The sequence below is a fragment of the Oncorhynchus kisutch genome, linkage group LG28, assembly GCF_002021735.2.
Source record: "Oncorhynchus kisutch isolate 150728-3 linkage group LG28, Okis_V2, whole genome shotgun sequence".
NCBI classification, from domain to species: domain Eukaryota; kingdom Metazoa; phylum Chordata; class Actinopteri; order Salmoniformes; family Salmonidae; genus Oncorhynchus; species Oncorhynchus kisutch.
This window is the reverse complement of record NC_034201.2, coordinates 17,768,228-17,783,888: the sequence shown is the minus strand read 5'-3', so window position 1 is coordinate 17,783,888 and position 15,661 is coordinate 17,768,228. Positions and strand designations below refer to the sequence as shown.

General features: G+C 47.4%; 1 protein-coding gene across 1 annotated transcript in view; it reads right to left on the bottom strand.

Moving 5' to 3' along the window:
* Positions 1-15,661, bottom strand: part of LOC109875628 (neuronal tyrosine-phosphorylated phosphoinositide-3-kinase adapter 1) — a 63,356-nt gene that overhangs the window by 20,978 nt on the left and 26,717 nt on the right. The window contains exon 2 of the mRNA XM_031808644.1: positions 124-374. Within this exon, the coding sequence (XP_031664504.1) occupies positions 124-314 (191 nt within the window). The 5' untranslated portion in view covers positions 315-374. The remainder of the gene's footprint in view (positions 1-123; positions 375-15,661) is intronic.

The following is a 15,661-nucleotide window of genomic DNA, read 5'->3' as shown; positions in this document are numbered from 1 at the left end:
TGAACAACAAAACTCTTCCACTTCAGTTCAGAAATGTACAATTGAACTGAACTGAATAATCTTCATTCCATCTCTCCAGTGCAGCATGCAGCTGTGAGTTGAGATCAGTTCACCTCTCCTCACCTCTTTTTATTGCCTTCCTGGTCCTTGTGCCTCCAGTCCAGCCGGCTCTTACGATACAGCAGGTTCATGTCGCCGCGGGGACACTGCTCCTCCTCGCAGCCAATCACAGCGCAATGTAGCCGCTTGCCCCTCCTCTCTATGTCACGCAAGAAATGCTCCACCGCCACATCCTGGGCGGAGCCAGAGCTCATGGTATAGAAGACCAATAGGGTGAAGGGGATGAATGTCACTGCAGACCAAGCTTGAGTCACCTAGACATGGAGAAGATGGGGACATTGTCATTGTTAATAGTCATTTATTATATGTTGAGCTGACATGACAGAGCCCTGTCCAGTTGTCCTCTTATACAGCTCCCCTACACAGCTCTCATGTCGACATGCTGTATGTAGGGCAGTAGCAATTACAACATGGTTGTAGTACCTGGCTCCTTCTCTTCATTACAGGTGAACAGGGCAGGAGGGATTCCTCCAGACATAATGAGGTGCTCAGAGACAGGGTAGGACTTACCAGAAGTGAAAGGTAAAAACCAGAGAGGTCGCATTATAAACCATGTCTGACACAATATCTGACCAAAATATGTGAAAACATCCAAATAGATGGACAGGCAGGAAACGTAACTAATAAGGCTCCTTGTGTCATGGACATCCTTTCCTCCAGGGTAAAACAAACTAGCCAAGCAGCCAGGTAGTGAGGTAGCAAGGTATTGTATGTTTACTCAGTCCACTGTGTTGTTTACCCCAACGCCCAACCTACAGTGGATCACATGAAAACACTATTTATATTTTCATTATCCAATTATGACTATCTGAGTAAGCATGGTAACTCAGCTGCAGTGTTTCTCTCTGGCTGGGGGCCTTGGGGTGGCCTAACTAGGGCTGTTTGCTACCCAGGCAGTAATGTGGTTTGTCATATGTAGCGCACGCAGGGCTTCCTGCACACGCTATTCACCCCATGAAGAGTCAGGCTTGTTGTGGGGCAGATATTTGAGGGCCCAACAGTGTTGTGTGCATTGGAGTATGTATGCGAGCGCGGCGCTGTGATTGGCTAAGAAAAGCGCAGCTGTCAGCTGGTGTGCGAGGGTTCCCAGTATTTTTCCATCTTAAATGTTTTTAAAAAATGGAGTGTGAGTGTTCAAGTGCTTTTGGTGGTTTAACTTTATACTGCATGGGACTCCGTGCAATGGGTTTTAGTCTGAACATAATCACGCAAACACTGGATGAAACGCACACCAACATACAATGTAGACTAATTCATTTAGAGGCCTGCTGCTACTACACATTGAAGAATACACTCAATGAACCCACCCATACATAACCTTATTAATCCTTCTCCAACAGCATGGGGGATTCTCTAAACTGATTCCATTAGGTTACACATCAATTATTGTCTCTGTACTTTGTTGTTCTGTTGAACTATCTATTTTTACTGATTGGCATTCTATAAGTAAGAGACCAATTTAATATCTATAACCAATACAAATCTAAACCTGAATCTGATTCCAGTGGAGGAGCGCAGGCTGCAGAGTCATGAACAATATGGCTCTGAGAACACAGGGTTCTCTACAGTGAGAGATGACATCATACAGAGAGCAGTGTCATCCCATCATGATTCTGACATGGCCCTGTGTGTCACCCTGTGTGCCATCGTAGCTCCCGCTAATTCCTATTGTCCAGTGCCCTGGCCTCCCTACACACAATGGCCTGCTGCATTGCTGTGGCCTGGCTGCCCTGCGTGGCATGGCGTGGGGTGGCGTGTTGTATGACTCAGTGTTAATTAGGTTAGGGAGTTGAGACGGTGTAGGTTGGGCTTCTGTTAACAGGGCCGCTGATTTGGGCTTCCAGGATCTGGCAGCTGAGTAGGCAGCCGTACAATTGTCGCATTACAGCTGTGGGGAAGTGTGCAATTACGCAGGCTGCTGAGGAAAAGGACACTGCTTGGGAGACGGTTCGTCAGGTTCACTAGTCCACTATACAGCACACTTCCTCTACTCCTAGAGCATGTCTTATCCATAGCCTTGGGCCATACAACATCTTTTCCCCCAAAATGATATTGCTCCTGTCTGTACAGACATAAATAAAATAATTCTAAATACTACACCAGAGAGCATCATTTAGCTACAGAGGATCAATAGCTTCAAAAAATAGCTGTGGATTAAGTTTTATCACAAGTCACAATTTGGGCAGAACATGTGCCAAATATAGAACAGCCTGTAGCATTGTGGCCATAGATATCAGCGAGAAAACGTAGGCCTACCATTTGGAAAGCAAATGCCTACTGCTGAAAATAGAAGACTAATCTGTCTGTAGAAGCGAACAATTGTTTTATCAACAACTGTTGCGGGATTCTGAGTGAACAGCATTGTTTTTCAAAGTATCTTATCACTGGTGAGTAGCCTATGCTTCATCTTCATCATTGGGTGAGTCAGTGTCACTGGACACACAGTATTTATATTTGTATTGTCTATATATGTATATATATATATATATATATGTATACTGTATATATATATATACAGTACCAGTCAAAAGTTTGGACATACCTACTCATTCAAGTGTTTTGTTTTGTTTTTACTATTGTCTACATTGTAGAATAATAGTGAAGACATCAACACTATGAAATAACACATATGGAATCACATAGTAACCAAAAAAGTGTTAAACAATTCAAAATATATTTGAGATTTTAGATTCTTCAAAGTAGCCACCCTTTGCCTTGATGACAGATTTGCACATTCTTGGAATTCTCTCAACCAGGTACACGAGGAATGCTTTTCCAACAGTGTTGAAGGAGTTCCCACATATGCTGAGCACTTGTTGGCTGCTTTTCCAACACTCTGTGGTCCAACTCATCCCAAACCATCTCAATTTGGTTGTGGTTGGGTGATTGTTGAGGCCAGGTCATCTGATGCAGCACGCCATCACTCTCTTTCCTGGTCAAATAGCCCTAACACAGCCTGAAGGTGTGATAGTCTAAATGATAGTCCCACTATGCGCAAACCAGATTGTGTATTGCTGCAGAATGCTGTGGTAGCCATGCTGGTTAAGTGTGCCTTGAATTTTAAATAATTCAGACCGTGTCACCAGCAAAGTACCCCGACACCATCACACCTCCTCCTCCATACTTCAAGGTGGGAACCACACATGTGGAGATCAACCATTCACAAAGACACGGCAGTTGGAACCAAAAATCTCAAATTTGGACTCATCAGGCCAAAGGACAGACTTCCACTGGTCTAATGTCCATTGCTCGTATTTCTTTCTTTGCGACAATCTGACCATGAAGACCTGATTCACACAGTCTCCTCTGAACAGTTGATGTGGAGATGTGTCTGTTACTTGAACTCTGTGAAGTCTTTATTTAGGCTGCAATTTCAGAGGCTGGTAACTCTAATGATCTTATCCTCTGCAGCAGTTTCAACACTTTCTTGGTTACTACATGATTCCATATGTGTTATTTCCTTGTCATGTCTTTACTAAATCCATCAGGGCATTGCATGCATTGTCACGGTCGTCATAACGAGGAGACCAAGGCGCAGCGTGATATGAATACATTCTTCTCTATTAAACGAAGAACACTAAACAAACTAACAAAATAACAAAAACGCCCATGACGCTATAATACGAATGCTGACATGCAACTACACATAGACAATAACCCACAAAACCAAGATGGAAAATGGCAACCTAAATAGGATCCCCAATCAGAGACAATGATAAACAGCTGTCTCTGATTGGGAACCAATTCAGGCCACCATAGACCTACATATACCTAGACATACTAAAACCCCATAGATATACAAAAACACATAGACAATACAAAAACACCTAGACAATACAAAAACTAAACCAACCACACTTGTCACACCCTGGCCTAACCAAAATAATAAAGAAAACAAAGATAACTAAGGTCAGGGTGTGACCCCCCCAAAGGTGCGGACTCCTGGCCGCAAACCTAAACCTATATGGGAGGGTCTGGGTGGGCATCTAACCTCGGTTGGGGCTCTGGTTCTGGACACCGCCCCCCTTCTTTACACTGAGTCCGCTCTTGTATCACTGACCCGTGGATCATCGTCGGAGGCTCTGGACTGCGGATCCTCGCCGATCCCCGCTGTGTGGATCGTCGCCGGATGTTCTGGACTGGGAACCCGTCGTTGGACCCGTTGACTGGCCCGTCGTTGGAGTCCCCGGACTGTGGCCCGTCGTTGGAGGCCCCGGACTGTGGCCTGTCGTTGGAGGTTCCGGTCTGTGAACTGTCGCCGGACGCTCTGGACTGGGTACTGTCGCCGGACGCTCTGGACTGGGTACTGTCGCCGGACGCTCTGGACTGGGTACTGTCGCCGGACGCTCTAGACTGGGTACTGTCGCCGGACGCTCTGGAATGCCGAGGCACACTGTATGCGTGGTGCAGACACTGGTGGTACCAGGCTGGGGACACGCATCTCAGGGCGAGTGCGGGGAGGAGGAACAGGACATACTGGACCCTAGAGGCGCACTGGAGGCCTGGTGCCAGAACTGGTGGTACTGGGCTGGTGACACGCACCTCAGGGCGAGTACGGGGAGGAGGCACAGGATACATTGGATACTCCCCCGGCTGTGTCCAGGGTCCTGCTCCACCTAAAATCTCCTCCCAGGTCCATCTCCCCATTAAGCGCTGTTCCTCCTTTTCACGCTGCTTGGTCCTTGTTTGGTGGGTTATTCTGTCACGTTCGTCATAACAAGGAGACCAAGGTGATATGAATACATTCTTCCTTATTAAACGAAGAACACTAAACAAAATGAACGTGACGCTATAACACGAGTGCTGACATGCAACTACACATAGACAATAACCCACAAAACCAAAACCTGAATTGGCCTGAACCAATTCAGGCCACCATAGACCTACATATACCTAGACATACTAAAACCCCATAGATATACAAAAACCCTAGACAGGCAAAAACACCTAGACAATACAAAACTAAACCAACCACCCTTGTCACACCTTGACCTAACCAAAGATAACCGAAGTCAGGGTGTGACATGCATATAGGCTTATAGGCCTAGGCTTCCACTGTATGATATGAAGAGAAGCCTCGGCCTAGACACAGAGAAAGAGAGAGTGAGAGATATGCTTTATCGTTGTCGGATAGGCTACTGCTGTCTGCTATAAAGATATAGGCATACAGAAGAAGGCAAATGTTTTATTTTTTCCATCAGAATATTGTTTATAAAGATAAGCATTATATTGTTAGATTATAGGAGTAACTCTGGTAGGCCTAAAACATTCATCCTCACCTCAAGTTCAACTGTCGGAGTCAGTTGGAGCGCCAAGTCAAGCCATTGTTTATAGGGAAAATACCAGCAGGATATTATATCATGGCAAACACAACATTACAGTTGGAAACTTAATTAGGCCAAAGAAAATGGCTCAACAGAATTAAACAAAACACTTGCTAAGTGGTTTAAACCTTCATAAAAGTTCTGAAAAGCCTATATTGCCGAAATTACCAAGAAAGGCTAGTGCCTGCTGTACCCAACAAATGACAGCAATAGGCTATTGATATTGAAAGGCCTACGTATAACCTATCTTAAACCAAAACCAGGAAAGCCAAAACCAGGAAAGCTAAGGCCAGCTTCTTCAGGCAGAAGTTTGCATCCTGTAGCTCCAACTCCAAAAAGTTCTGGGACACTGTGAAGTCCATGGAGAACAAGAGCACCTCCTCCCAGCTGCCCACTGCTCTGAGGCTAGGTAACACGGTCACCACCGATAAATCCATGATTATCGAAAACTTCAATAAGCATTTCTCAACGGCTGGCCATGCCTTCCGCCTGGCTACTTCAACCTCGGCCAACAGCTCCACCCCCCCCCCCGCAGTTCCTCGCCCAAGCCTCTCCAGGTTCTCCTTTACCCAAATCCAGATAGCAGATGTTCTGAAAGAGCTGCAAAACCTGGACCCGTACAAATCAGCTGGGCTTGACAATCTGGACCCTCTATTTCTGAAACTATCTGCCACCATTGGCGCAACCCCTATTACCAGCCTGTTCAACCTCTCTTTCATATCGTCTGAGATCCCCAAGGATTGGAAAGCTGCCACAGTCATCCCCCTCTTCAAAGGGGGAGACACCCTGGACCCAAACTGTTACAGACCTATATCCATCCTGCCCTGCCTATCTAAGGTCTTCGAAAGCCAAGTCAACAAACAAGTCACTGACCATCTCGAATCCCACCGTACCTTCTCCGCTGTGCAATCTGGTTTCCGAGCCGGTCACGGGTGCACCTCAGCCACACTCAAGGTACTAAACGATATCATAACCGCCATCGATAAAAGACAGTACTGTGCAGCCGTCTTCATCGACCTTGCCAAGGCTTTCGACTCTGTCAATCACCATATTCTTATCGGCAGACTCAGTAGCCTCGGTTTTTCGGATGACTGCCTTGCCTGGTTCACCAATTACTTTGCAGACAGAGTTCAGTGTGTCAAATCGGAGGGCATGCTGTCCGGTCCTCTGGCAGTCTCTATGGGGGTGCCACAGGGTTCAATTCTCGGGCCGACTCTTTTCTCTGTATATATCAATGATGTTGCTCTTGCTGCGGGCGATTCCCTGATCCACCTCTACGCAGACGACACCATTCTATATACTTTCGGCCCTTCATTGGACACTGTGCTATCTAACCTCCAAACAAGCTTCAATGCCATACAACACTCCTTCCGTGGCCTCCAACTGCTCTTAAACGCTAGTAAAACCAAATGCATGCTTTTCAACCGATCGCTGCCTGCACCCGCATGCCCGACTAGCATCACCACCCTGGATGGTTCCGACCTAGAATATGTGGACATCTATAAGTACCTAAGTGTCTGGCTAGACTGCAAACTCTCCTTCCAGAGTCATATCAAACATCTCCAATCGAAAATCAAATCAAGAGTCGGCTTTCTATTCCGCAACAAAGCCTCCTTCAATCACGCCGCCAAGCTTACCCTAGTAAAACTGACTATCCTACCGATCCTCGACTTCGGCGATGTCATCTACAAAATGGCTTCCAACACTCTACTCAGCAAACTGGATGCAGTCTATCACAGTGCCATCCGTTTTGTCACTAAAGCACCTTATACCACCCACCACTGCGACTTGTATGCTCTAGTCGGCTGGCCCTCGCTACATATTCGTCGCCAGACCCACTGGCTCCAGGTCATCTACAAGTCCATGCAAGGTAAAGCTCCGCCTTATCTCAGCTCACTGGTCACGATGGCAACACCCATCCGTAGCACGCGCTCCAGCAGGTGTATCTCACTGATCATCCCTAAAGCAAACACCTCATTTGGCAGCAAAAATCGCTGAAGTTGGAGACTTTTATCTCCCTCACCAACTTCAAACATCAGCTATCTGAGCAGCTAACCGATCGCTGCAGCTGTACATAGTCTATTGGTAATAGCCCACCCATTTTCACCTACCTCATCCCCATACTGTTTTTATTTATTTACTTTTCTGCTCTTTTGCACACCAATATCTCTACCTGTACATGACCATCTGATCATTTATCACTCCAGTGTTAATCTGCAAAATTGTTATTATTCGCCTACCTCCTCATGCCTTTTGCACACATTGTATATAGACTCCCCCTTTGTTTTCTACTGTGTTATTGACTTGTAAATGGTTTACTCCATGTGTAACTCTGTGTTGTCTGCTCACACTGCTATGCTTTATCTTGGCCAGGTCGCAGTTGCAAATGAGAACTTGTTCTCAACTAGCCTACCTGGTTAAATAAAGGTGTTCTCAACTAGCCTACCTGGTTAAATAAAGGTGTTCTCAACTAGCCTACCTGGTTAAATAAAGGTGTTCTCAACTAGCCTACCTGGTTAAATAAAGGTGTTCTCAACTAGCCTACCTGGTTAAATAAAGGTGTTCTCAACTAGCCTACCTGGTTAAATAAAGGTGAAATAAAAAAATAAAAAAAATAAAAAATAAGGAACACACAAATAAAAAGACAGATCAAACTTCATTCAGCAAAACTGTCTCAAAAGAATGAAACCAAACATAATTAGCATATTTAAAGAACTGGTTTAGATGAATAAATAGGCCTACAAAAATGACAATGATTTAAAATAATAATAATGATAGAACAAAAAACAATACAAATAAAGTAAGAAATGGCATCCTACCTACCAGTGAGTTGCCTGCATTTGGCCATTTGTGTGGTATTAAAACATATTCTACTAATGTCTTCTAGCATATAAATGATGTAGAATTGCATGAAATTGTCACGCCCTGGTCTTAGTATTTTGTGTTTTCTATATTTATTTGGTCAGGCCAGGGTGTGACATGGGTTTATTTTGTGTTGTGTTTATGTATGGGGGTTTTTCGTAGGTTTTGGGATTGTGGCTTAGTGGGGTGTTCTAGCAAAGTCTATGGTTGCCTGAGGCGGTTCTCAATCAGAGGCAGGTGATTCTCGTTGTCTCTGATTGGGAACCATATTTAGGCAGGCATATTCTTTGAGTGTTTCGTGGGTGATTGTTCCTGTCTCAGTGTTTTGTATTTCACCAGATAGGCTGTATAGGTTTTCACGTTCCGTTTGTTGTTTTGTATTGATCGTGTTTTGTCTACATTAAACATGTATCGTATTAACCACGCTGCATTTTGGTCCGACTCTCCTTCAACGGAAGAAAACCGTAACAGAATCACCCACCACACCAGGACCAAGCAGCGTGGTGACAGGCAGCGGCAGCAGGAGCTACGAAGTTTAGAGTATACGACTTGGGAGGAAATAGACAGGTGGGCGGTCGACCCAGAGAGAGTGCCGGAGCCCGCCTGGGATTCGCTGGAGCAGTGCGAAGAGGGCTATAGGAGAATGGAGTCGAAGAGACAAGCACGGCGGCGCAGAAGGAAACCCGAGAGTCAGCCCCAAAAATGTCTTGGGGGGGGGGGGGGGGGGGGGGGGGGCTCAGGGAGAGTGCGGCAGAGTCAGGGTTCAAACCTGAGCCAACTCCCCCTGTTTATCGTGAGGAGCAGCGATCACAGGACTTCTGGATGTGGGAGGAGATATTGGACGGAAAAGGACCCTGGACACAGCCTGGAGAATATCGCCGTCCCAAAGAAGAACTGGAGGCGGTGAAAGCGGAAAGGCGCTGGTATGAAGAGGCAGCACGGCGACGCGGATGGAAGCCCGAGAGTCAGCCCCAAAAATGTATTGGGGGGGGGGGGGGGGGCTCAGGGAGAGTGTGGCAGAGTCAAGGTTCAGACCTGAGCCAACTCCCCCTGTTTATCGTGAGGAGCCAAGGAGGAGACCAGAACCAGAGCCGGTGTTGGAGGTGAGTGAAGCAGAGACTGTGAAGGAGTTAATGGGGAAAGTGGAGGAGAGAGTTATGAGGGAGTTGCTAGGTTGGTGCTTTAGATACGATATTCGCCCGACGGAGCATATCGGGGATTTGATGGCACCTGGGTCAGCGCTCCATACTCGTCCTGAGGTGCGTGTTAGTCAGCTGGTGAAGAGTGTGCCAGCCTCACGCACTAGACCTCCTGTGTACCTACCTAGCCTTGCACGTCCTATGCCAGTCCTGCTCTCAGGCTCTCCAGTCCCCCTTCACGGTCCGGTCCATCCTGTGCCACCTTCACACACCAGTCCTCCGGTGGCAGCTCCCCGCACCAGGCTTCCTGTGCGTGTCCTCGGCCCAGTACCACCAGTGCCAGCAACACGCACCAGGCCTTTAGTGCGCCTCGCCTGTTCAGCGCTGCCAGAGCCTTTCTCCTCTCCAGCGCTGTCAGAGTCTCCCGCCTGTTTAGCGCTGCCAGAGCCTTCCTCCTCTCCAGCGCTGCCGGAGTCTCCCGCCTGTCTAGCGCTATCAGAGCCTTCCTCCTCTCCAGCGCTGCCGGAGTCTCCCGCCTGTTTAGCGCTGCCAGAGCCTTCCTTCTCTCCAGCGCTGCCGGAGTCTCCTGCCTGTTCAACGCAGCCAGAGCTGCTAATCTGCATGGAGAAGCCAGAGCTTCCAGTCTGCATGGAGCAGCCAGAGCTGCCAGTCTGCATGGAGCAGCCAGAGCTGCCAGTCTGCATGGAGCAGCCAGAGCTGCCAGTCTGCATGGAGCAGCCAGAGCAGCTAGAGCCGCCAGTCAGCCAGGATCTTCCAGATCCGCCAGTCAGCCAGGATCTGCCAGTCAGCTAGGATCTTCCAGATCCGCCATTCAGCCAGGATCCACCATTCAGCCAGGATCCACCAGTCAGCCAGGATCCGCCAGTCAGCCATGATCTTCCAGATCCGCCAGTCAGCCAGGATCCGCCAGTCAGCCAGGATCTTCCAGATCCGCCAGTCAGCCAGGATCCGCCAGTCAGCCATGATCTTCCAGATCCGCCAGTCAGCCAGGATCCGCCAGTCAGCCAGGATCTGCCAGAACCACCAGCTAGCCAGGATCTGCCAGTCAGCCAAGATCTGCCAGAACCACCAGCTAGCCAGGATCTGCCAGAGCCTACTACCTGCCTGAGTTTCCTCTCAGTACTGGGCTTCCTCTTGGTACTAGGCATCCTCTCAGTGCTGAGCTTCCCCTCAGTGCCGAGCTTCCCCTCAGTGCCGAGCTACCCCTCAGTCCCGAGCTACCCCTCAGTCCCGAGCTACCCCTCAGTCCCGAGCTTCCCCTCAGTCCCGAGCTTCCCCTCAGTCCCGAGCTTCTACCTCAGTCCCGAGCTGCCCCTCAGTCCAGTGGGGTCCTTGGTGAGGGTTATTAGGCCAAGGGGGTCGCCAATCAAAGGACGCGTTATAGGGGGACTAAGACTTGGTTGGAGTGGGGTCCACGTCCCGAGCCGGAGCCGCCCCCGTGGACAGACGCCCACCCGGACCCTCCTCTATGGGTTTAAGTGTGCGGCCGGGAGTCCACACCTTGGGGGGGGGGGGGTTCTGTCACGCCCTGGTCTTAGTATTTTGTGTTTTCTATATTTATTTGGTCAGGCCAGGGTGTGACATGGGTTTATTTTGTGTTGTGTTTATGTATGGGGGTTTTCGTAGGTTTTGGGATTGTGGCATAGTGGGGTGTTCTAGCAAAGTCTATGGTTGCCTGAGGCGGTTCTCAATCAGAGGCAGGTGATTCTCGTTGTCTCTGATTGGGAACCATATTTAGGCAGGCATATTCTTTGAGTGTTTCGTGGGTGATTGTTCCTGTCTCAGTGTTTTGTATTTCACCAGATAGGCTGTATATGTTTTCACGTTCCGTTTGTTGTTTTGTATTGATCGTGTTTTGTCTACATTAAACATGTATCGTATTAACCACGCTGCATTTTGGTCCGACTCTCCTTCAACGGAAGAAAACCGTAACAGAAATGCGTTTCTAAAAGGCAACTAAAAACAAGTCTGCTCAACTGTATGTGTTATAGATGCATGCAATGCTTTACTTTAAAGGGGTATGTTTTTACCCCACACCCTCCAGCACCCACAAATCAAAACAAATTCTGCAGCTACTGTATGTCCTTAACGGAGCCTAAATGAATATGGAGGCAACAGCATCGCTCACATAGACGTCCCAGTTTTAATCAGGTCTTACATGTGCTATAAGCATACACACGCACGCACACACGCACGCACGCACACACACACACACACACACACACTACATAGGCTATACTGTATATGCAGCCCACAATGTAGATATGCAACCAAAGCCCCCACACTGACACATTAAATCAGCAATTCAGGGATTGTAAAAGAAGCTTAAGAGGCATTTACAGGGTCAGAAGTCATTTAAATCCACCTCGTTAGAGCTAGGAGGCAGATGGAGGCAGATGGAGGCAGATGGAGGCAGATGGAGGCGTGATTCACATTCCTGGATCTGCATGCAAGGCTGCAGAAAATTTTGCCATTCAGCACTTAAACAAACACGACACACACACACAAACACACACACACAGACACACACACTGTGACACATGAACAAACAAAACACACAACCACAGACATACACACTGTGTCACATAAACAAACACAACACACACAGACACACATACAAACAAAACACACTGTGACACATGGACACAAACACACACACTGTGACACATGGACACAAACAAACACATTGTGACACATGGACAACAAACACACACATTGTGACACATGAACAACAAACACACACACTGTAACACATGGACAACAAACACACACACTGTGACACATGGACAACAATTACACACATTGTGACACATGGACACAAACAAAACCCTTGGAGCTACAACCCCAAATGCTCCCAGAATTAGAATGTAGAGATTTGCCACAGATTTAGAATGTAGAGGCTTGCCACAGTATTAGAATGTAGAGGCTTGCCACAGAATTAGAATGTAGAGGCTTGCCACAGTATTGGAATGTAGAGGCTTGCCACAGTATTGGAATGTAGAGGCTTGCCACAGAATTAGAATGTAGAGGCTTGCCACGGTATTAGAATGTATAGGCTTGCCACAGTATTAGAATGTAGAGGCTTGCCACAGTATTAGAATGTAGAGACTTGCCACAGTATTAGAATGTAGAGGCTTGCCACAGTATTAGAATGTAGAGGCTTGCCACAGTATTAGAATGTAGAGGATTGCCACAGTATTGGAATGTAGAGGCTTGCCACAGTATTAGAATGTAGAGGCTTGCCACAGAATTAGAATGTAGAGGCTTGCCACGATATTAGAATGTAGAGGCTCGCCACGGTATTAGAATGTAGAGGCTTGCCACGGTATTAGAATATAGAGGCTTGCCACGGTATTAGAATATAGAGGCTTGCCACAGTATTAGAATGTAGATGCTTGCCACAGTAAATTATGTGGGAAAAGATGTGAAAATGAGATATGCCCATAATTTAAACTAATCAAACAATAATTACTGTGAGAAGTATCTCTGGTTATAAAAAAAAGGGAAGGGAGTGGCTAACCATTGTAGGCCTACAGTATATTGAGGATCTGGGGTGTCAAAGGACTGTGGCTGTTTCTACATTTCCTATTTAAACTCAACCTTGGATGACTTCTGGATGCAGGCTTTGCATTCACTGCCATCTGGATTGTTTGTGGGAGACAGTGCTCCCGAGACAGTGAGCCCAACATCATCAACCCCTTCTCCCCCTCCTACTGTCTCCCTCATTTCTGTCTCCCCACCCGTCTCCCATGTCTCCCCTCGTCCCTTCCTCTCTCCCGCCTCTCTGTCTGTCTCCCTCCTACCTCCCTGCCTCCACCTGCATCTCCCTCCCTCCCTCCTCCCCCATCCTGCCTCCCAGTGGTGGCAGAGAGAGCACCTAGCTGTCAGGTCGTCTGCTCTATTGGGCCGTGGGGCAGCTGTCTGTCACTCCACATTGCTGGCCTGTTACAGGGCTCCACCACACCGCCACACCGTCACAGCATACAGCACAGATCCACATGGCGTGTTATTATGGCCTGACCCCTGTGGCCGTGTTGTGCCGCACGCATTCACAATGTCACTATCACCACATTCTGACACGCCCGGCTATACGCTGTGGCAGTCCAACACACTGCAGCCAATCAGTCAGGGAGAGAAGGACCGAGAGGAAGGGAGAGAGATAGCGATTGAAAGAGATACAGAGAGTGAGAAAGAGAGCGAAAAGGGTGAGGGAGAGGTAGAGAGGGGAGGAGTGGGTGAGGGAGAGAGAGAGAGAGATAGGGGAGGAGGGGCGAAATAAATGGTCCTCTAGAGTAGGATGGGTAGAGATGCATAGACAAGGAGAGAGAAAAGAAGAGGAAGGGAGAGGAAGGAAGACAGCTCAGGCAGGAGCTTGACGGAGAGAGGAGAGGAGGTTTGGGGGAGAGAGGAGAGGAGGTATGGGGAAGAGAGGAGAGGAGGTATGGGGAAGAGAGGAGAGGAGGTATGGAGAAGAGAGGAGAGGAGAGGAGGTATGGGGGAGAGAGGAGAGGAGGTATGGGGAAGAGAGGAGAGGAGGTATGGGGGAGAGAGGAGAGGAGGTATGGGGAAGAGAGGAGAGGAGGTATGGGGGAGAGAGGAGAGGAGGTATGGGGAAGAGAGGAGAGGAGGTATGGGGAAGAGAGGAGAGGAGGTATGGGGGAGAGAGGAGAGGAGGTATGGGGGAGAGAGGAGAGGAGGTATGGGGGAGAGAGGAGAGGAGGTATGGGGAAGAGAGGAGAGGAGGTATGGGGAAGGATGAGGGAATCCGATAAATAGAAACAGAGAGAGAGATCAAGGTAGAGATAAACAAGAAAACGAAATGGGGACAGATTGATAGAGAGAAATAGAGATGGAGAAAGAGAGCGAGGGGGTGAGTAAATGGAGAAAAAAGGAGGCAATAGATAAACAGTGAAAGAGAAAAGGAGCTGGACTGTAAGAATGGGGAGGGCTGCATGTGAAACCAACAAGTCTTTCACACCAGTCAATGCGTGTGTGGTCTCCTAGCAACACTGTCTGCTACTTGTCTCTCTCCAACCGCTAAATATTCACAAAGGGGGATGTTAGCGCTGTCGTTCATGATTATATGAATGGGAAAGTTAACATGCTAGGGATCCAATTCTACCCTGCTTAATTAGCCTTTCTGTGTACACCTACATTGTGTCTTAATTCCCATAGTATATCTATAATATAGATACCATACACTGTGTAGAGTGCCATTTTCACATGTTCTCCAAATGATACACAGTCATCTCTAAGGCTACCAGTCGATTCCACATATATGTATTATGAAAATCCATACAGGCCTACTATGAAATTAAATTGGACGCAACTTTTCCAATGGTGTGATGATGTTATCACGCTGTATTTGGTGTATATTGTTGTGGTAGTTAAGATAATACAGTGTGTTGAGTCACTGTGATGTAATGTATGGTCAGAAAGGAATCCCACTGGGACACTCCATGGGATCACTGCCAACCACTGGGCTCCTCACACTAAAACAAATGAATACAAAGACCTTCATTCTTACAATGCATGAGAAATAGAGCAGTATTGGGTGTCAAATGACTGCATGTGACCGGCAGCACTTCAGAATGAAGATAATTGAATAAGGCAATGTATGGAATATAGATTGAGTACAAGACAAGTACAATACAATTCTGAAGGTCAGTGATGGGCAATTTAGATGGGGTGGGGACCACAAAAAAATCTGAACTCATCATTAGGGGTCGCATTGGCTCAAGAGTCTGCTTACCCACATCCATACCCACACATGGAGTCAGAGTCGGTCGGCCCTAGACTTTGGGGGCCCTAAGTTCAATTTTGTTGCAGTTTTTAACCTGACATCTGAGTGATAGAGACTAACAAAATCATTGGGGGCACCCCGTTCTGTAATTCGACCATGATTAATACACGTTTAGATAGGTGGCTAGACTAATTTACCAATTTGCAAAATGTTAGCTGACATGAGCTAATTGAGTGACTGTCAGTGTCTGACATAGCAAGAGAAAAACTGCTGATGCACAAATACATTTCGAAATTGCACCTTGTGTATTCTACTATTCTAACTCTCAACAGTAAGTTGAGACCCCAATTGAGTCCCCCCCCAAAATAAGAATACTGGGGGAGGAGGAGCAATGAAAATGTACTGTTAACATGCATGAGGACTTAAAAATACAATTGACTAAGCTGACTAAA